At 33.4% G+C, this 23650-nt stretch overlaps 2 protein-coding genes across 10 annotated transcripts in view; one reads left to right on the top strand and one right to left on the bottom strand.

Annotated features, from left to right (window-relative positions):
• WDR20 (WD repeat domain 20) overlaps positions 1–23650 on the top strand; it is an 83991-nt gene that overhangs the window by 46063 nt on the left and 14278 nt on the right. For 4 of the 8 annotated variants that reach the window (XR_001121145.3, XR_004232090.1, XM_003756538.4 and 1 more), the window contains exons 2-3: positions 9830–10012; positions 19625–20905. Coding sequence is in view for 2 of the 8 variants with exons in the window: in XM_003756538.4 (XP_003756586.2) it covers positions 9830–10012; positions 19625–20905 (1464 nt within the window). In the remaining 6 variants the exon portion in view is untranslated. Of the gene's footprint in view, positions 1–9829; positions 10013–19624; positions 23071–23650 lie in introns of all 8 variants that reach the window. The other 4 variants (XR_004232088.1, XR_004232087.1, XR_004232089.1 and 1 more) reach the window with 2 other exon arrangements.
• Positions 20524–23650, bottom strand: part of MOK (MOK protein kinase) — a 104525-nt gene continuing 101398 nt past the window's right edge. For both annotated transcript variants that reach the window (XR_004232092.1, XR_004232093.1), the window contains one exon: positions 20524–20608. The gene's annotated coding sequence lies outside the window, so the exon portion shown is untranslated. The remainder of the gene's footprint in view (positions 20609–23650) is intronic.

The raw sequence follows: 23650 nt of genomic DNA, 5'->3' as shown, positions 1-23650 counted from the left end.
AAATAAATTATTTTTCTTATCTCTCCCCTCTCCCTTTATGAAAAATTGCTAAAATAGTCCTACATTTTAAAAATAACTTGAGACTTATCAAAGAATCTTTGAGAACTAGAGTTGGAATTTCCATATTTTTTTTTGTTCTTTTCTAATTAGAAGTTTTGAATAATATTTTTCAGTGTGTAATTAATTTTACATATTGTGATGGAAGCTTTTTTTTTTTTTTTTTTTTTAATTGCCAATGAGAAAATTTCTTTCTTCTGAGTTTTACTTAACATTGCTCTTACCTTATCATTGAGAGAAGCTCTGGAATGTAGGGGATAGGAATTGAGTCCAATTGTAAATCTTATCAGAAGTGTGATAAGGAACTACACCCAAGTATTTGTTTACTTGAGTAAAGATAGGAGCATGTCTGGTATGCCTAGTACAAGTTTGGGGTATGCATTGCTTGGAAGAAGGAAGAAACAGCAGAGAGCTTTTTAAAAATTATTATTATTAAACTTATAAACATTACTGAAACAAAGATACTGTCTTTGAAATTTTCCCTTAAGGATTTTAGGATTGTAATTTCCCCCTTCATATTTTATCTGGAAAGACAATATGGTACAATAGCAAGAGCTGGAATGAAACTCAGAAGATGTGGTTATGATGCAAACTAGTATAGAAGAAATGTATTTATGATAAAATTGGATTTTATTACTAGCTTCTCCACTGGATGCAAAGTTAGATAAATCTTTTCTCCTCTCTTGTTCTCATTTTTCTCTTCTATTAAGAAGATAGAAAGGTAGATTGAGAAGATAGGTATGGAATAGCAGATACTTAATCTCTTTATCAATCGTGACATCCTATTCTTCTGATTCCAGTTTAAAAAAAAAAAGATCTACTCTTTAACAATGAAATTCAGGTGGGAAAAGATGCTTTCTAGTGCTTTTGAACAAAATCTTGGAAGCAAAATTCCTGTTGTAAGTTTTGTTATGTCTCTCTAAGGTAGGATAAGACAACATACTAAGCAGTATTTCCTAAATGAGTTTTGGAAATTATTTAACGTAACTTTTGAAGGTCATAATCTTATATATGGCATATTATGATTTATATAGCTCACATCATTTCTTGGGTTTGTCATCTCTCTATGTAAATGATTCTCAGATCTCTATGTCTAGCCCTAGCTTCTCTCCTTACCTTCAATTCCACATCATCTACTGCCTTTTGGACATTTCACATTAGCTTTGAACATCTCCAGTTCAAATTTTCCAAAATAATTCATCTTTTACTGCCTAACTCATCCTTCTTCTGAACTACCTGATTTTTTTTGTTCAGCATTGTAATACTTCTTACCCAGGCTCACAATTTTGATGTCTTCTCACATCTTCATAATTTTTATTTTGTTGTCAAGATTTTCTTTCTTACTTTATACCATCCTTCTCATTTCTCACCTGGATCATTGCAATAGTCACATAGTTTTGATTTTCTGTCTCAGAATTTTCCCCAATCCAATCCATTTTCCACATAGCTGCCAGTTGTTTCCTCAAATGTATATAAATATAATGTATTATGTAATATATATAATGTAAACATTTATTAAGTATTCTCCTTTGTGCCAGGCATTGTAATAAGCACTGGGAATACAAAAGAGGGCAAATGGACAGTACTTTTAAGGAACTCAGAATCTAAAGGGAGAGAAAACGAACAAATGTTTATAAACAAACTATATAGAATATTTAAAGAATAATTAACAGAGTGGAAGCAGCAATATTATGAGGGATTGGAAAAGGCTTCAATGAGATGGGATTTTAGTTCAGACTTAAAGGAAGTCAGGAGGCAGAAATGAGGAAGATCATTCCAGGACTAAGAGACTATCACAAATACCTGGAAATAGAATATATTGTTTGTGGGCCAGGAGATCTGTGCCACTGGACCAAAGAGTAGGTGGAGTGGGGAATAAGGTGTAAGAAGACTTGAAAGGTGTAGAGGTGGAGGGAAATAGGAAGAGATGGTGGTAGGTTATGAAGGTTTTTGAACACCAAATCGAAGATTTTGTATTTGACTCTGGAGAGGGTAGGGAGGCACTTACATTTATTGAAGGGAAGCTAGATGGTGCAGAGCTTAGAATTTGGGGCCTGGAGTCAGGAAGACTCCTTTTTCTAAATTCAAATATGGCCTCAGAAACTTAGTAGCTATGTGACCCTGGGCAAATCACTTAACCATGTTTGCCTTAGTTTCTTCACGTGTAAAATGATTTGAAGAAGAAAATGGCAAACCACTCTTAGATATCTGCCAGGAAAATCCCTAATAGGGTCATGAAAAGTCGAAAAAAAAAATGACTCATTGAAAAGTTTATTGAAGGAATTGGGTGGGGAGGTGACTTTGACTGAACTTGTACTTTAGGAAAATGTCTGGTGATTGAACAGAGGATAGATAGGTTGGAGTGAGGAGAGACTTGCCACAACCAGACCCACCAGCAGGCTGTTTCTGTAGTCTTAGTTTAAAGTGATGAAAACCTGTATGAGTGGTGGCAGTATCAGAGGAGGGAAGGGATTATACTTGGGAGATGCTGCAAAGGTAAAATTGACAGGCTGTGACAACAGCTTTGGAAATGGGAACAGGAATTGGGGCAAAGAGATAAAGTGAGATATCCAAGATGACACCTATGTTGCAAGCTTAAGGGACTGGCAGGTTGATGGTGCCCTGGGGGTGGGTTTAAGGGAAAAGATAATGGGTCTCAATATCTTGTACAATTTTTAACCTTTTATGACTTGTCATAGTACAAAACTGTGTTGCTATGTTACAATCTCTTTTAGGGAATTTCTATTATTATTCCATAATTCTGCTTCTCAGTATATCGGCATATTTACTGGAGTTTCATTTTCTCCATAAAGAATGATTACCAGACCTTCTGAAATGAAAAAAATTACAAAAATATTTTGGGGAATTGATATTTTACAATCTTTTGAGAGTGAAGATTTTATAGATTTACCTGGACCTTTTCTGACAATAATCTTAATATGTAACCTTGAATGAAAAATTGAGAATAAGTAAAATTTACTTTTTTTCCAATTGTCAGTACTCTATATATTTAGTTTTTTCTTCCTATCATTTAATAGTAGCAATTTAAAAAACTTTTCTTAATTATTCTTTCAAGTTTTAACTAAGCCTTTATCTCCTTGTAGAGGAATCAGAAACCTTAACAGTTACTAGGTCCTTCTGTATGTCTTGTTTTCTTTTTCAGTAATAGTTTGTTAGATCCTAATGCTATTTTTCCATAGTTTCCTTTTATCCCGTTTTAGTAGGAAAACTTGTCTTAGCCATACCAACAGCTCCTGCAGTATTTCTAGTGATCCTTGAAGACTTTTACATTAATTAACATTAATAAGAGAACAATAAAGCAGTTGTATACAGCACAAAATTGACAGTACTCATAACTGTGAGGAAATCAACACAATCCCATTTCATCTATTCTAGATCAGATATTAAGTCGGTCTAGTGTCCATAGAAGTACACATATATTGATATCCCATAATGAAAGTATATGAAAATTCTTATTCTAAGAAATTCACATATAACTATATAACATAATTTCCTTCAAGACTCAGTTCAAGTTCTGTATTTTCATGAAGCCTTTCTTCATTTTCCCTATACTTAACTGCTTGAGTTCTTCTACCTTATACTTTGTATTTATTCTGCATATATCCTTTAATATGTACACGTGGTCTCCTTGTTTGGAATGTAATATCTTTGAAGACAGGAATAATTCCATTTTTTCCTTTGTATATCCAATGCCTCACACTCGTGCTTGGCAGGTGGATGATTAAATATTTGTTGATTGATGAAAAAATAATTCTGTAAAGTAGTTGTAAAGTATTTCCTTTTTCCAAAAAGGCAGTCTGGCATACAATATGGAAAAAGCACAGCATATCTATCTATTCAAGAAACTTGGTTTCATGTTGTGATTCTTGCTGTATGACTGAACAAACATGACATTGAACCTTATTCACAAACATGAGTATATAATACTCTTTATCTACCAACCATATAAAGTACGAACTTAAATCTTTTGACTCTCCAATTTGAATGCTTTTCAAAGAAGGCACTAAGATATATATAATAGAAGGAAAATTCCCTCTACCCCTCTCCCCAAAGTTTAACTTGTGTACTAGATTGATCCAGATTAGAATATGAAGCCCCTGAACGTGTTCAGAATACCATAGATAAGACTCATAGGTTCCTATAGTTGGAAGGGATCTTTTTAAAATTAGAATAAATCTTTAACATAATTTTAAAAATTAATACTTTAAGCTACATTCTGTCACAACATTTTTATACAAAACTGGGTATATTATGTAAAGCTCATTTTTTTTCTTTTTTAAAGAAATTTGTTTACTTTACAAATTTGCATTTTTCTCCCTTCTACTATTTTCTTCTTAAACAGAAACAACTCAGCTTCAAAACTCCAAAGCAAAAATGGTAAAGCTCGTTTTTTTAAAAAAAAAAGTACATGTTATGTTTAATATGATGGTCCCAACACTATCATGCTTTTCTGTGTCTCTTTGAACTTGATTTTTAAAATTTTTTAAATGTTTCATGGTAGTTGCTTTGTGTTGTTGTTTTGGTTTTTTGGCATAACTGTTACTATCTACCCTCACATCTTTTCCCATACCTCTCTCCCTTCTGCTTTTACCCCTAAAGAAAAGGGCAGGAAACCCTCTCTGAAAAGATGGAAAAAATCTTAGAAAACATCTAATTCAATCTCAGTTTTCACAGCATCCTCAAGAGTTATCCACAAGATTCTCGATCATCAAAAAAGCTTTTGTTTTAATTTCATAAAACACAATTTGTTCTAGGACTTTTCTTGTTGCTACTGCTTTACTTTTCTTTAGTTTATAATGTGAAATGTTTTTCTCATTCTGTTATATGATTCCCTACGCTTAGCAAGTATATCACATCTTAGATTTTTACAAATCCTACATTTTTTTATGTGTTAGCTTGTTTAAATGTATCTAATGCCAAGGAAGCAAATTTTAGATGCCACTATCTTGAGCTGAGCAAATTGAATGAGAAAAGGATTCTGTGGGTGGAACAAGCATAAATAGGATTAGAAATGTTCTGTTGCCATTTTAGAGCCATTCATTAGAGGATAGACAGATAACAACAGAATGCTTTAGAAGTAATTCTTAACAGAATAGTCATCTCTTTTACATTAGAAGCATGATCAATAATGGTGTTAAAATCAAAATACAGATTTCTGTGGTTTAAATCAGTATTGTCAACCTTTGTGTCAGTGACCTTATCTTTATTTATTTATTTGTTTTTAGGTTAATAATAACTTTTTTTGTTTCAAAATACATGCAAATTTTCACTCTGTTTGCTTGCATTTTTGTTTTCTTTGTCAAGTTTTTTTTTTCCTTCTTGATTCGATTTTTCATGTGCAGCAAGACAACTGTATAAATATGTATACATATATTGAATTGAACATACTTTAACATATTTAACATGTATTGGACTACCTGCCATCTAGGGGAGGAGAAGGTGGGGGGGAAGAAAGGGAAAATTTGGAACAGAAGGTTTTGCAAGGGTCAGTGTTGAAAAATTATCCATGCATATGCTTTGTAAATAAAAAAAACTATAATAAAATAAATTTTAAAAAAAGAAAAAAACTAAATATAGGCAAAGATAATTTTCAACATTCACCCTTGCAAAACTTTGTGTTTCAAGTTTTTCTTCCCTTCTTCCTTTCTCCCTCTTCCCTAACTAGCAAGTAATCCAATACAGATTAAAATAATGTGTAATTCTTCAAAACATATTTCCACATTTATCATTCTGCACAAGAAAAAATCAAATCAAAAAGGAAACAAACAAACAACAAAAAATGTGAAAATAATATGTTGTGATCCACATTCAGGTCCTCATAGTACTCTCTCTGCATGCAGATAGCTCTCTCCATAACAAGTCTATAGGAATTGGCCTGAATTACCTCATTGTTGAAAAGAGCCAAATCCATCACTGTTGATCACCACATAATCTTTTGCTATCTACAATGTTCTCATGGTTCTGCTCCCTTCATTTAGCATCAATTCATGCAAGTCTTCCTTGGCTTTTATGAAATCGATCTGCTCATCATTTTTTTTTTAATTATAACTTTTTATTGACAGAACATATGCATGGGTAATTACAACATTATCCCTTGCACTCACTTCTGTTCCTACTTTTCCCTTCCCCCCTCCACTCCTTCCCCTAGATGGCAGGCAGTCTTATACATGTTAAATATGTTACAGTTTATCCTAGATGTAATATATGTGCGCAGAACCGTAGCGTTCTCTTGTCTGCTCATCATTTCTTATAGAACGGTAATATTCCACTACATTCATATTCTGTAACTTATTCAGCCATTCCCCAACTGATGGGCATCCATCAGTTTCTGGTTCCTTGTAACTACAAAAAATTTTGCACATAGGGTTCTTTTTTCTTTTTCATCATCTCTTTGGGATACAGGCCCAGTAGAAACACTGCTGGATCAGTGTTTGATAGCCCTTTGAGCATAATTTTAAATTGCTCTCCAGAATGGTTGGATAAGTTTGCAGCTCCACCAGCAATGCATTAGTGTCTCAGTTTTCGCACACCTTTTTCAACATTTATCATTGTCTTTTCCTGCCATCTTAGCCTGAGGGATGTGTAGTGCTACCTTTGCATTTCTCTAATCAATAATGATTTAGAACATTTTTTCCTATGACTAGAAATGGCTTTAATTTCTTCATCTGAAAATTGTTTTTTATATCCTTTGACCACTTATCTGTTGGGAAATGACTTATACTTTTATAAATTTGAGTCAGTTTTTTTCTGTATTTTAGAAATGAGACATTTATCAGAAACTCTGGCTGTATAAATTTTTTCACAGCTTTCTTTAATATAATCAAAATTATACATTTTGCATTTCATATTGTTCTCTAGTTCTTCTTTGGCCATAAATTCCTCCTTGCTTCACATGTCTGACAGATATCTCTTGCTCTACTAATTTGCTTATGGTTTCACCCTTTATGTCTAAATATATAAACTCATAGATCTTCCACCTCTGCATAGGTGAATGGTATTAGAAGTGGCTTTTCTTATTTTTTTCCTTTGAAGTTATCCTTGTTCTTTGTTATTTTGCCACAATCACTTTTAATTTTTTAAGAGTAGTTACTTTCTTGCTTATATTGTGATAACTATTTGTGTATATTGTTTTCTTGGCTCTATTTACTTCAGTTTATATCAGTTCATCAGTTCATAATTTGTGTAAGCCATTCCCCTGTCAGTGGGTATCTACTCTGTTTCCAATTCTTTGCTATCACAAAAAGTTTTGGTTTACATATTTTGGGTGTATATGGGGGACTTTTTCAAGTCTAAGCTTAGTAATAGAATCTCAGGGTCAAAGTATACAGATTTTTAATCACTTTATTTGAATAATTTCAAATTGTTTTCCTTGATGTTTATACTGATTCAAAGTTCTACTAAAGTGTATTAATGTACCTGTCTTCCCACAACCTTTCCAACATCGGCTATTTCCATGTTTTCTCATCTTTGCCAATTTTCAAGGTGTGTCATTCTTCAATTTTCATCAAGTATCCTTGGGATGACTTTAATTGGAGTTCTAAGATTTCTTTAGATCAATTTTAGCTTTCACTACTTTTTTTGCTTTATGATGTAATACTGCTTACTGCTCATAAAAGAGCTCATGCTCTTTTGTAAGATTTTATAAATTGGTTTGCATTATATTTTATATATTTTATTTTTATTTATATATATATTTTTTTATATTTATATTTTGCATTATAACCCCATGTTGCCCAAAGTTATCTCTCTTAACTTGGTAGAAAATTACATGTTTGCATTCTCTGAACTCTTTTGGTTTTTAATTAATTAATCAAAGGACAACTGATATGTGCTTCATTTAGTATTTATTCATGCAACATTAGAAAACTTTAGTTTTCAGCACATTGGGTATTTTCTAGAGAACTTACAGGATTTAGGATATGAACAATGGTCACTCAGGATTGAAAAGGCATGTGTAGATGGGTTCAGAGCTGGGATACCTCTGGTCACTGGGATCTATTGAAGTATTGTAAACACTGTAAGACAAATGTGATAATGCATGAACCACATTTCTTTGATGCTTTTTAATTTACAAAGCACTTTCTTCAAGTTACAAAATAAGTTAATTCTCACTTACATAATTCCTGTTATAAATGTAGAATAAATATTTTTATCCCCATTTTTGTAAATTAGGAAACCAAGGCAACAAGAGAGAAAACTAGTCTGTGATTCTCTTTTTAAAGATATTTATCTCTTCCTAGTTTGGGGATTTGGTCCATATTTGTCTTGTGGAGAGAATATTTTCTCTCTAAAAAAATTCATTTTTATGGTATTGGAATTACTTGTTTTTTGAATGTGTGATACAGTTCACTTGGGAACCCATCTAGTACCAGTACTTTTTAAAAAATAATTTTAAAAAATTAAAAATAGGTGTTGCAGTGAATAGAGCACCAGTCCTGAAGTCAGGAGGACCTGAGTTCAAATCTAGCCTCAGACATTTAACACTTCCTGGGCAAGTCACTTAACCCCAATTGCCACAGGAAAAAAAAAATAATAATTCATTAATAGCCTGTTCAATTTTTCTGATACTGGTTTACTTCCTTCCATACTCTGCTCTCAAACCACTTCTTCAAAATCCACCTGGCATTTCTTGTTCCTGTTTCTCATCTTAGGTTTTGTCTCCTGTCATACACATTCCTAGAGCACGTTGTCTCTTCCTTTGCATAAATCATTCCCCATCTTGTGGTACTTACTTTTGTTCCGAGTTTATTCCTCCTGGTAGAATGTAAGCTCTTAATGGAAGGAGCGTATTCCTTTTGGTCTCTGCATTCCCATTGCTGGGGATAGTTCCTTGCTCATAATATTGAGTTTGATACACTTCAATGTTTCTTTGGAGCCATGTTTCTTTAAGTGGTATATAGAAGACAGGTGGTATAGGACAGTAGTTAAGTGTTAAAGGGAGTATTTGAATTCTTCACACAAGTAAGTTTTTGGGGAATAGAGACCATCATATTTCCTCTAGGGCTTGCATATAAGGTGTTTGCTTAAGAGATTTGTCCATGCATTTTTAATGCAGACTGTGCATTAATAGACACTGAAGAAGGCATAAAGGTAAGTCACTTCAAGGACCATATTTGTCTAGTACTTGGCTAAGAAAGGTACAACAAAGTATATTAAAGAATTGCAGAACAAGTGCTATGTAAGATCCTTAGAAAAGGAAGAGCTTTATTGAATGCTTCAATCACAGGAGCATTAGATTTTTTTTAAGTTGGACTTTGAAAGATAGTTAAGATGAAAATTACCCATTCATGTAGAGAATTAACTCACTAATGATTGAATTACTGAAAAAAACCTGCAACAGTTCAACCTTCTTGAGTATATTTTGCTTGGGCTAATATTATATATTATTACATATTGTTCCTCAAATACTCACTGACAGATGGTGAGTCAGCATAGATTTAAAATTTGCAGCAAAAAACCAAAGTTTGGATAATCGAATGGATCACATAGTTTTTAAACTTGAAACTTTATGTAAGGTGATACCCCAATTTAAAATATGAATTAAAGAGACTGTGAATTGGGATAAAAGATTGTGGAATAAAATGTATTAAAGTCTGGCAGAATTTTAAGAGGCAAGGACTATTGCTTCTTTCACCCTTAGCCTGCTGAGTTCTTTGCATATTGTAATAACTTAATATTAATTGATATTGTACCTTAACAGTTGCACTTCAGTTTGATGTTTATCTTGTGTATTTTTCTTTGTCTTTCCCAGGCTGCTGACTTGAGTAAACCGATAGATAAAAGGATATACAAAGGAACACAGCCTACATGTCATGACTTCAACCACCTAACAGCCACAGCAGAAAGTGTCTCCCTACTGGTGGGCTTTTCTGCAGGCCAAGTCCAACTCATAGACCCAATCAAAAAAGAAACTAGCAAACTATTTAATGAGGAAGTAAGTAAAGAACTCATTCCCCTTTTTCAAGGGGCCCCTCTTTCTACTTCTTTGTGAGCTGATTTTTATTTACATAGAAATACCAAAATTTGTGTTTTAAATTACCTTCTTAAGTCTTGCCTATTTTTTTTTTTAGTAATAGTATTTTATTTGCTTTTATGGTATATCCTTATGGATCTCTTGCTCCAAGAGAAAAAACAATGAATATTAATTAACTGGAATTTAGAATTCTTTTACTTTAGAAAATAATTGCTTTAAATATTTAAAGGTGGAATTATTCATGTTATTGGAAATTTTTTCAGCATAATTTAATGAATTTGATGATTTTTGCTATAACCTACTTAAGTGCTGTATCTTTTTTTTGTGTCTTACACTGACATTTTCTGACCCCAAAATAACATAGTTCTTAGAAACACTGTTTACATATTGCTTTTGGCAAGGTTAGAAATTTTGGCAATTTTAGTTGGATCACATGACTGAGTTATTATTTTAAATTATATTTTGAAAGGATTCAGATATGCTCATGCAGTCAATCCAGAAACATGTTTTAGGGCTCATGAAATTGAAATTGGCAACCAAATTTGCTAATAATGAAATACAAATTTTGTGGAGGAGTTATTTTAAGTATTCTTGCCTTACCCTGATAGAAAAAATTTGTATCTCACATTGGGACTAGACTAGGTTATCTTAAACTCTGTCCAGTTCTGAGATTCTATCAAATAGTATAGTTGCTGGGGGGGGGGGGGGGGGGGGGGGGGGGGGGGGGGGGGGGGGGGGGGGGGGGGGGGGGGGGGGGGGGGGGGGGGGGGGGGAGAGTGTGGGTGTGTGCTATTTTACTTTCTTCTCTTTGCTCATTTCATCTAGTTTCACTGTCAAATGAAAAAAATAAGGTAAACTTGAGTGATGAAAAAACTGGGAACTTAATGTTTTCTATTTTCTGTTTCTGTCACTTCTCTTGGTGTGCCCTTGGGAAATTACTTAATTTCATCATATTTCAAATTGCTTCTCTGGGGGAATAAAAGGAGAGATAATGTGAAAATACATTTGCTTTGTAAATTTATTATTTAGAATTCTTGGAATTAAAGCGCACCATCAATTAAGTTTTTTTAAAAAAATCTTTGTATATTTAATACATGCAAAATATGTTGATACACCTAAATTTTATTGCTCAGTATATTCCAGTTCCAAAAAAGTAAAACATGTGCATATGTGTGCATGTATTTTAGGAAAGACAGCTTTCTTGTTTAGAAAAAAATTCCAATAAAAATGACCCTGTTCTGAAATTATTTTTCCTGCAGTTTTTGTGGTATATATATTTAATAATATTGCAACTCACTAATTAGAATTTTTAGATGTATTTGTTTTTTGCAAAATGACTTGACCCAATACAAGTAAGAGAGTTTAATTGCATGGGAAGAAAACATTGAATTAATAGAAATTCTTGATCTTTCTGGCAGTGTGTAGAATGTGTGTAGAATTCTTTGGAGGCATTACAGGTATCATTTTGTTATGAAAACAACTCTTGAGTTGTACCTGATTGTTTTATATTTTGAATGATTTGGGATTTGATTCGGGAACGGACAGTGTAATAAGGGTAGAATTGGTAAGGGCAGTACTGAATAGGAATAGGAAGAACATGTAAAACTTTCTTGAAAAATCTTGGTTGCTTCCTGATTGGACTTAAAAGTTGTACTCTTTAGGCAGAAAATAAAAAATCGATGTAGTTGGGGATGGGAGGCAGGGAGGTTTGAATGGCAAAGAGACTAAATGGGTTTTGGTACAACATATCCGTAAAGATTTATCAGTAGGTACTTATCAAGCAGACTCTTCTATAGTCTGAAGTTGTTACTAAAGATTGTCTTTCAATTTATGTGTATGATTTTTTAAGTTTTAAAAATTTATTATTTGTTCACATTTTACTTCACAAGGGGTATATAATAATTATACCTGTGATTTCATTGATGTAGGTAAAGTCCTGGATGAGTACTTAAAAAGATGTGTTCAAATCTAGATCAAGAAACTTCAACTACCAGTGTAGTTGGTACAGAAGTACCTTTTCAGCAATTTATAATGTTAAATCATTATTTATAACACTGAGAAATTAGGTGATTTTCCAAGTCTTCCTCCAAGACTCTACTTACTAACTCTATGACCCCCAACCAAGTCACTTAATCCCAATTGTCTTGCCCCTCCTTCCCAAATGCTAAGAAACTTTTTTTGCATTTCATATTGATTTTTAGAGCTAGAAGAAGAGAGCGGAAAATGACTTTACACAAAATCACTACCCAGAGGTAGTAAGTGGCAGAACTAGGATTTATATTCTAGGTCCTGTAACTCCAAGTCCAATGCGTTATATTTTTCAAAACACTTTCAAGTATACTTTATATGATCCTCACAAGAATTTTAGAAAGTTGGTTAAACAAATATACACGTACAGAAGATGAAATTAAGGTGGAGATGAGAAAATAAGTCTTTAATTCTAGAACTGCTTAACCCAGAAGGAAATAAAAAGCAGAGCAGAAAATAGACTGTCTTTGCCAAAACAGCAGATTCTAGTTTGATCATTACCTATTTAGGGGTGTAGGAGTTCTCCTCCTGCTGATCACTTCTTAACCATATTTCCTTTGTACCTACAGTATACATAATCTAATTAATGATCTATTGCACTAGTTTTTTTCTTCCCTACTAAAGTATCCCTGACTAAATCATTCATTTGCCTAAGCATCTGTTAGACCCTTGTCTGGCAAGCCAAATAGTCTTGACTTACTCTAGATACATCCTGTTATGTCCTAAAGAAGGGCTTCTTAAACTTTTTCAACTTGCAACCTCTTTTTGCTTGAAAAATTTTTACATGACCCTAGGTATATAGTTATATAAAATAGGCATACAAATCAAACATTTACTGATAAAAAATCATAATTTCACGACTTCCAAACTCAATTGTTAGTTACCAAATGAGGTCATGAACCTTGTGAGTTTAAGGTCATGAGTTTAAGAAATTGGGTCCGAAAGTACTAACAGAGATCTTTATTTTCCTTACGTGAAAATTTCTTGCAAGTACCTTGGCTTTCACTAACATTTTAGAGTAATCATATTTATACAGTCTGTGTGTATGGAAGGATTTTGATCAAAGATGAACAATTTATTTTATCTGTAGACTTGTGAACACAAAATGAGTTGTTATAATGATCCCTGATTCTCTTTCTATAGCCAGTAGATGTCAGACTTAGGTTGAACATCAGACCAGACACCATTCTTTTCATTCATTGGGGTTGAACAACAAGGTTTCAACTAGGTTTGCAACTTGCCCAATTAGAATTATAAAGCTACCAACCCAGCCCAAGCACAATTTTAAACTTAGTATCAAGAATAGCCAGTTACAGGACATAGTCTTTGATCAGGGAAACTTTTAGGCTTACCTATGTGTGAATGTTTCAGAAATGTTAAATGTTAAAATAAGATTCATCTTTTCAAGAAAAATTTTTTCCTCCAGTCAGGATTCAGATGAATATCATTTTCCCTCTTTCTCCCCCCCAAAAAGAGGAACTAAGTTCTTTATCTTCATCTCATCAGTCACTATCATAATCAAATTATAAATTTTTCAGTTTTTAATTGATGCCAAACCAAACGAAACTCTTAAGTACTTGATCCTTTCTAACCATGAAAATGATTAGAGACTGTTTTGGATATTTTGAGAATACATGAGAAACAGTATGGTATATAATAAATTCAGAAAACTGTCTTCAGAATATGGAAGACCTCATTTCAGGTCTTTCTCTATTTGTTACTTATCTTTCTCTGTTTATACATTCTCTGATCATGGGCAAGTAGCTTAATTTCATTGATTATAAACTACAGAGCAGGTACTAAAGTAGAGAGAGTTTCTTAACTGTACCAAGGAAATCATAGGTATGATTCCCCCAAAATACTCAGTTTCCTATCTGAATTTTATTATATTCTCAATGTTTAGGAAATATCTGTTTAACTTATTGTGACAGCACACTTCATTCTCTCTATAATGGAATTCAGGTTCCTATCTCTGAAAAAGGAAATGACAGTCTTTGGCTAAGTATTACTATATATTATATAAAGTGACTAAATTAACTTTATATAAAGAATGTTTTGGTAAATAGTTTTTTTAAGCACTTACTTGGTACACTATGCAATGTAATTTCTTAAAAAGATTACTTTTGAGGATCAGCAAGTTGTGGTAAGTACTCATACTTTTATTATCTCCTTTTTTAAGGGGTTAAATATTTAACCTTTTATAACTGACACTTGTTTATTCTGTGGTCAAAGCTATAATTAGCAAAAATTCAGTATAGTTGCTAAAATCTCAAGCAACTGTTTGGTTACTATGTTATGGCATAACTTAAACATAATTTTAATTATTAATATATGGTAACTATAGTATCTCATAAAACAATATGGTAACATTAAAAACATTTTTATACCAATCATTTCCAGATAAATTTCCTCTACCCATAAACAACCACACCAAAAAAATTCTAAGCTTGGATTATTTCTAAGCTTAAGAGTAATACAGTATAATATAGTATAGTATATAGTATAGTAAAATTAGCATAAGAATGAGCAAACTGCCACCTTACCACATAGATCACAATTTTTTTTTAATCGATCAGAAATTAAAAGATGATAGAAGAATATTGTGATTTATTGGGGAAAATTATATTTAAATATTCTTCCTTCTCTCCACTCATATAGAAATTGTTTTAACTTAAGCTTTCACTATCTCTCCTCTAGAACATTATGATAGCTTTCTAATTGGTCTCTCTGTCTTTAATTTCTTTTCCTCTCCAATCCATCCTCCACAAAGCTGCCAAAATAGGCACAGACCTGATTATTTCACTTCCTTGTTCAAAAACTTTGAAAGGCTTCCGATTGATTGACATTCAAGACTTTTGATAATCTGATATCTACCTATCTTTCCAGTCTTTTCACATTCTTGTCCTTTATGAATGCTAATATTTAGCCTATCTGGGTTCCTTCCTCCAGTTGAATATATTCACATTAGCTTTTCTTCCCATGCCTGATATATACTGCCTTTCATCTCTGCTTTTTAGAATTATTCCTCTTCAATACTTGTCTGATTTTTCCTACCTCCTTCCTAATTGCCAGGGTTCTCTTCCTTCTCAATTTACTTTGTTTTATATAGTTTAATTTGCATGTGCTGTTATCCCCACTTCAGGAGTCTGTATTCCCTGCATCTACAGTAGGACCTTGCACTGTTAACAAGTGTGCACATAGTAAGGAAGCAGTTGGTGGCACCGTGGATAGAGTACTGAGCTGGAATCAGGAAATCTTGAGACACTTATTAGTGGTTTGACTTTGGGCAAGTAACTTAATTAACTCTGCCTCAGTTTTCTCATCTGTAAAATGGGAATAAATAATTTCACATACCTCATAGGGCTGTTGTGAGGATCAAATAGATATTTGTAAAAAGCACCTAACACATAGCCTGGCACATAGTAGATGCTATATATGCTTATTTCCTTGACTTTCCCTTTCCTTTTCCCTCTCCTTCTGTAAAATTAAATTGAATTTTATACTTTAGTAAGTCACTAATCTTTTGATGGTTTTCCTCATAAAATTGTGATCCTTAACTACTTTTAGAGCCATTAAATTTAAAAAACATTTATCAAGTATTAGCTTTGTGTTATGGTAGGCATTGAGTAACATAAGCGTAGAGAAGGTATATGCTTCTGCCCTCAAAAAGAGTTCAGTTTAATTGGTCAGGGCATATAACACATAATTAAGATTACAAAATCATTAGGAAAAGTTGTGGACAAAGAGGTGTCCCATTTGAGATTCTAGGAAGAAAATGCTGCTTGGCAACATATACCACAGCTAGGAAACAGATAAACTTTAAATATGACCCTAAGTTTGAGGACCTAAAAATATGATCCTGAGTTTGAGGTAGAAAGTAGTAGATTTAAGGAATATATTCTTCAGAGAGAATTTCTAGATGAAGTAACTTTTGATTTGAGTTATAAAGGTTGTGTAGAAATTCAGTGAGTTATAAGGGAGAAAATTTCTGACATAGAGAATCATGCAAACAGTGAAGGTTGAAATTGAAAAGCTACATTTCGGCCCAAGTGCATAATACACAAAGAGATTAATAACAGAAAGCTGAAGTGAGACAAAATTTTACAGGGCCTTGTTCATCAGGCAATAGGGAATCTGAAGATTTTTGAAAAGAACAATAATGCTGTCCTCATATCATCATCATTATAATAACATTTGCAAATATCTCATTTTATCCTCACAACAATTTGGGAGATAGGTGCTGTTATTATTTTCTTTTTACAAATGCTGAGGTAGATAGTTAAATGACTTGTCACAGGGTCACACAGTAAGCAGTAAGGATCTAAGACAGGATTTTAATTCTGACCTTCCTGATTTATCCATTGCACTGATTTAAAAAATTAGGATAACCAAGAGAGTATGGTGTTTCTAATATCAAGGAACGAAAAATATCTAGTAGATTAGAATGGACTTTTGTGTCTCGGACTCTAGAGTAATCAAAGCAAATTAGAACTGAATCAGAATGACTTGTTGGATTTGATAATCAGAATGTTTTTGGTGACTTTTGAAAGAGAGTGGTTAGTGGAATGGCCGGGTAATGAGACTTTTAAGGGACTGAAGAGGCAGAGTGGAGTAAGGAAGTTGAGTCATCTGGTATATACTGATGACCATAGAAGTTGAGGTGTGAAGCAGAGGAGAAGATAATAGTTGAGTGAGTTTAAAAAAAAAATCAAAGGTTAAAAAATAGAACTAGGGAGACCTAATAGTTTTCATAAGTAGTTTGATCTCCTTGCTCTTAGCCCCTACTTTATTATTGGTTTCCATTCTTCACTACTTCCTTTTTTATCTACTTATATATATATTTTTTAATTTAATAGCCTTTTATTTACAGGATATATGCATGGGTAACTTCACAGCATCAACAATTGCCAAACCTCTTGTTCCAATTCTTCACCTCTTTACTTATAAATATTCTTAAGTCTACACTAATCCTACAATAAAATTTGAAAAAAGTTACAGGGAATGGATCAAGGAACTAAAAGACTGGGCAATAATTTTTGAAAGTTTCTAAAGAGTGAAGGAAGAAGTGCTGTCATGGCCTCAGTAAGCTCAGTGAAGCAGGAAGTTAAATGATATGCCTTAATGAGGGAAAGGACAAGAGGAGAGAGATTTGAAACATGAAGGTAATGAGTAAGAAATTAATAAGGATAGAATAAAAGGATTGTTGAACAAAGGTAAAGACCAAATTGAGGTTGAATAACATTTTTTTGTTTAGTAAAATCAAGTTTTATGTTTTTTTCCCCCTCCATTGAGGGGGAAAATGGAGAGAGGAGAGGTGGTCAGGGTCCTTGAGGATTCAGAGATTGGGAATGGCAAAGGTTTTAGGGTAGGTGGGACAGGGAAAAGAGAAAAGTTATTCTTAAATTAATAGGCTATTAAAGTCTAGGTATAGAGGGGGGACAGGGTAGAGCCAGAATTTGTGAAATGAATTGGAAGAATAAGAATGGATTGAAGTTATAATAGCAAAGAGTATGGAAAATTAGAGTAATCTCATGATTCTCAAGACCCATTTAATAGAGCCATCTCCTTCCCCTAGCAATGACTTCTCTGGAGGGCCCAAGGTATCTGGTACTTTGGGTAGGCTCTGACTTGTGATGCCTTACAAAGTTCTATGGAAGGGCTTTGGTTTAGAAATAAATGAGTTAACCTAATAGAGCTTTGAGGAGCAAATTCATTATAATTTTTTGCTGCCATTTTTGTTACTCCCATAAAAGCAAAAAGGTCCATAATAATCACATGAAATAATTTTTTAATGTTGATTAAAATGACAGATATGATAGTTGATTTCGCCCCCCCCCCCCCCCCCCCAGGGAACTTTGAAATAATCATTTCCTAAAGGAAAAGTCACAATTTTTATAAATAATTATGGTGAAATTCTTTAACCATTTTTGTCTATCTACATTAATTCTTCCCCTCCACCCCAATGACTACTACTGAACCTGTCTGTTTATATGTATATTTTGGCATTTTTTGTTATTTACTGTAAAAATTGAAATCACCAAATGTTTTAGGAAGGCCTTACCCAGTATCAGTGACCCTTGTCATTGAAAAATTCATATTTTTAAGTTTTTAATTTGTGTTGAGAGACTGTAACCTATATGTCAAGAATAATTATAATGGATAGTAAAAGAAGCAAGCAAAAGGTCCTTGGCTTTGTGTCTTGTATTAAAAACATTTCAATGTAGTTAAGACCAGTTGAACTTTATCCTATATAAATTAAGTCTAAAAATTCCAATAGCTATAGATTAAACATAAGTAGCATTTAATTTTCTCATTGGTTTAGTATTTTATATGATCCCTTGAAAAGTAAATTTTATGAATCCTATTGTGTTGTTTTCAGATGTAATTATAAATTTTTACCCTTAAAGTATCATAGAGATTGAGCTAGCAATGTTTCTGGCCAGGCATTTCAAGGTCATGCTTAATTGCCTCAATTTCCTCATCTTTGAAATGAATGTTACACTTAGTTTTTTTTTTCCCTCTAGTTTTTAACATCCTTTGAGTCATTTTTATTCATGACTAGGTTAATAGGTGGTCAAGTTTCCATATTTTAAATATGGAATTTAATATTAAATATGGAATAAAATATGGAATTCCATATTTTAAATATGGAATGTTTGAAAATTGTAGTTCAATCCCAGTTTTGAAATTGTTTCTTAATTCTGAACCTACCTACTGGTAGACAATCTGCCATATAGATTGTAGCTTTTCTGAGACTTATTACAGTTATGTAATAGTGCATAATAAGTTTAAAAATCTGCATTACCAGCTTATTACTATTAGCAGCAGCTGCATCGCAACCCATTATTTAGTTTTAATTTCTAAAAAGAACTATTGAACAAGTTACTTCTTCATTTCAGTAAAAATATAGAGAAACATTTATTTGAAATAATCAAAAGAACTAAAACTAAAGGATCACAGTGCTAACTTGACTCTAAGGACATAGGACTCCTGAGATGGCATTTGTGAAATTCCAACCAATTATGAGAATGTGTGACTCCAAAATTGCTGAAGCTTGATCAGAACAGTTGACATTGTCAATAGTGACTATTTGAGGACTGGGTAATATTCTGGGAAAAAGTATAAGAACACTGATAATTCTAAGTGATATCTTAAGAGCTTATCATTTTAAGAACTTGTGGCACAAAAGATAATATTTTTTAGTGGTTGCACTGTCAAAGAAAAGGATAAGTTTTGTAGTCAGTAAGTAATATCTGCACCATTGCTAAGGTTTTTGATGACAGGTTTGAACAATGATTCCCTGTCATATGAGGCAAACAAGTAAAGATGTTATTAAATTGTTTATTTTTTTATACCATAATGTCTAAATGAAGGATCTTAACCTAGGAAAAATGTTTTCCTAACTTGAAGAGGAAAACCAAGTCTCATGTAATTCAAAGTATTCATAATATCAGAGCATCTTAAATGCATTTTCTTAATTGACAGTTTTGAAATGTAAAATTTCTTCATTTTGACAGCCATTTGTTTTCTGCTTTATTTTCACAGAGACTAATAGACAAATCCAGAGTAACCTGTGTAAAATGGGTGCCAGGTTCGGAAAACCTTTTCCTAGTAGCTCATTCCAGTGGTAATATGTACTTATATAATGTGGAACACACTTGTGGTACCACAGCTCCACACTACCAGCTACTTAAGCAAGGAGAAAGCTTTGCAGTCCACACTTGCAAGAGCAAGTCCACAAGAAACCCTCTCCTTAAGTGGACAGTGGGAGAAGGTTCCCTGAATGAGTTTGCTTTTTCCCCAGATGGGAAGTTCTTAGCATGTGTGAGCCAAGATGGCTTTCTCCGGGTATTTAACTTTGATTCAGTGGAGTTGCACGGTACAATGAAAAGCTACTTTGGAGGACTACTATGTGTTTGTTGGAGCCCAGATGGAAAATATATTGTAACAGGTGGAGAGGATGACTTGGTTACAGTTTGGTCTTTTGTGGACTGTCGAGTAATAGCTAGAGGCCATGGACATAAATCATGGGTCAGCGTTGTAGCATTTGATCCATATACCACTAGTGTAGAAGAAAGTGATCCAATGGAATTTAGTGGCAGTGATGAGGATTTTCAAGACCTCCTTCATTTTGGCAGAGATCGAGCAAATAGTACGCAATCTAGGTTATCAAAAAGGAACTCTACAGATAGTCGCCCAGTAAGCGTTACATATAGGTTTGGCTCAGTGGGCCAAGATACACAACTCTGTTTATGGGACCTTACAGAAGACATTCTTTTTCCCCACCAACCCCTCTCCAGAGCAAGGACACATACAAATGTCATGAATGCCACAAGTCCACCTGCAGGAAGTGGTGGAACCAACCCAGGAAGCAATGGAAACAGCATCACAATGCCTGGAAATTCTGTGCCCCCGCCTCTTCCACGGTCCAACAGCCTTCCACACTCTGCAGTCTCAAATGCCGGCAGTAAAAGCAGTGTCCTGGATGGTGCCATTGCTTCTGGTGTCAGCAAATTCGCAACTCTCTCACTACATGACCGGAAAGAAAGACACCATGACAAAGATCACAAGCGAAATCATAGTATGGGACATATATCTAGCAAGAGTAGTGACAAACTGAACCTAGTTACTAAAACCAAAACGGACCCAGCTAAAACTTTGGGAACTTCTCTGTGCCCCCGAATGGAAGATGTTCCCTTATTAGAGCCTCTAATCTGTAAAAAGATAGCACATGAAAGACTGACTGTATTAATTTTTCTTGAAGACTGTATAGTCACTGCTTGTCAGGAGGGATTTATTTGCACATGGGCAAGGCCTGGTAAAGTGGTAAGTTTTAATCCTTAATGCTGCATCAAGATCTAGACTTGAATAGGTAGTGATTTTTTTCCCCCTTGTGGGAGGGATGGGGTATAAAATGAATGTTGAATGACACTTCTTTATGCTTAATGTAAAGCTAAATGCATCAGAGCCATAATTTTGGATACTGCATGCCATGTAATTCCGAATCATTTGACATCTCACCATAGTACATTAAAAAAGGAAAATATATACAAATTACCAGCCAAGACAGTTATCCTTTTGGGAGTACATAGAGCCCTAAGGATCAGTTAGTGTTCCTATATTAGACTCTTGATTTTAGGAAAATCACAGCAATGTGGAAAAACAGTGATTTTAAAAAATGCTAAATTGAAAGTTTCTGCTTTGACTGAAGTAGTTTTGCTTAAACTCACTGACTACTAGGCTATTATGCACCTAATGAGAGAATGTGTATTCATTTCAAAGTCACTAATTGTCATTTATAGTCAAATTTTTTTCAACTTGATCTTGAATGTGGTTTATGAATCTATCTAAAATTTAACTTTAGGAACAAAGCGTTGAGCAGTGTTGATATTCTTTTTACATTGTTATGGCAATCCATCCAAAGACAAGAGCCTTAATTTTTAAAACCCATCTTAGTCATTTTATGACAGAATTAAAGTTGTTTAATAAACATCTTTTCAAAGAAGTGGTTTTGTAGCACTTTGCTTGAGATTCTGAAGAGTGGTGTTCTAAGTACATATCCTGTACTACTTAAGAGCCTGTAAGGTGAAAGGAATCATAGACTCAAGGAAGTCTGACAAGTCATCAAAAGTGCCTCTTTGTCATATATAAGCCAAGATAATTTGTACCCAATACTCTGCTCTTTTGGGGGGAGGGGGGATGGAACTGAGGGAAAAGGGAGAAGCAAGTATTTTTGGTGAAACTCCAGCTTAGAGGCCTCAGGCAAGCTTCTTAATTTCTTTTTATAAAAAGTAATATATTCCCAAAGGCTTAAAAGTACAGACTGAATTTGTTTGGATTTTGTTTTTATACCCAAAGGAAACAGACAGAATTTGAGGTCATTTGTGGCTTGGGGTCTTTTTGTTTTTAAATTATGTTTTGTGGTACCCAAATGAGTGTTATACACTGGTGAATAGTTTAGCTCTTGGAACTCTCATTTTGATATTGTTTCTAAATAATCAGAGAGCTACTACTTTGGAACTTGTGATCGATTGATGGGTATCAAGGAGGGGAGAGTTGCTAGGTAGCGTTTTCTCAAAAATTTTGATACTCAAGTCAATGGACTCATATTGCTTTAATCTACAGTAAATAATTGGTTGTAATTCATAATTTATCTTATCACTTATTTAAAGCACTTCTCTTCTAATATTCAGAATGGTAAAATTGATTCTTTTTGACTATATTTTGTCAAAATGACAACTTCCTGCTTGATAATTTTTATTCTTGGCATTAAGGTTTGTGGTTATATTATGGTCTACTTCATTAAATCTTCAGATAATCAGAACATGTATTAGTCCAAAGTTAAAATAGTAAAGTAAAAATCTAATGATTTGTATCTTTTGATGAATGGTTTAGTTAAAGGATAACTGAATGATATGTTGTAGCCATTTACACTGGTGCTGCCTGCAACTCTTTAAAGAATTTGCTGGAATCAGGTTTCATCCAGGCCTAGTTTTCTGCACATATAATGGCTGGATCCATTAAATTTATATTTATGAAACTCCTTAATGAAAAGTCTGTTTCTATTACCTTGTAATAGAAATAAAAATATGTAATAAAAATAAAAGCAGTAAACATCTTTTTTTTTTTTTTTTTTTTTTTTTTTTGTATTAAAGTCACAAAGCACTTTTCAGTTGTACTTTGTTTTGTTACATATCCCAGAATATTTGTTCCTGGAAAGGGAGGAATGTTAGAGAATGCCCTGTCTTACAAAATGTGGTCCTTTGTTCCTAAATGTATAACTAAAGACAAACATTTTAGCAGACCTTTTCACCTTTAGGTCAGTCTAAATTTGGTTGTTAGAAAAGCAAATTAATATTTAACATCGTTTATGCAGTTTTGTGCATAGACATTTTTAGAAATCCTGTTTCAAATGCTTCTGAGACATTGAGTATGCAGTTTCAAAATTCAAGATTGAGTATCTGTCCACTGTGGAAAGTGGCTAAAGACAGGTAAGTCATATTCATACTGAAGTTATCCTGGTCTCTAAGATGCTAATATATTATTGCACATTAATATAAATATCATGGCTTTTTAGTATAATTTGGCTAGATTACACCTTCAAGAGATTGACATTTAAACTTTTTTTCCCCATTTCCTTCTAATGTAATTGAGTTTCACTGTTAAATAGAATTTTTGCTGCTTGGGAATGAGGTGTGAGAGCAGGGACAGAGGGCTTTTGCCAAGTATGTAAGTGGAATGAATAAGCACTTAAATTTCAATTTAATAAGAATTTGTGAATACATGAAAACATTTTTGGGGCATTATTTTACATTCCAACAAATATATCCTTAAGATTCTGTATCCTGTGTGTACTTTGTCATATTACTTCTCCATCCCCATTTCCTCATATGTACGTACTTTTTACTTTAGTGAATTGGATTACAGTGAAGGAATAGGGATAGAGTGGACTCTACTATGCTTAGATCCAACCATCTCAGGAGTATAGACTCATAGTGGGTCATTCAGCAAGTATTTATTAAAACACTACATGCTTGTATTTAGCACTGGGGATACAAAGACAAGCAGACA

Source organism: Sarcophilus harrisii, chromosome 2, assembly GCF_902635505.1.
Source record: "Sarcophilus harrisii chromosome 2, mSarHar1.11, whole genome shotgun sequence".
Lineage (NCBI taxonomy): Eukaryota > Metazoa > Chordata > Mammalia > Dasyuromorphia > Dasyuridae > Sarcophilus > Sarcophilus harrisii.
The sequence above is the reverse complement of the archived record's forward strand: the minus strand, read 5'-3'. Positions and strand labels throughout refer to the sequence as shown.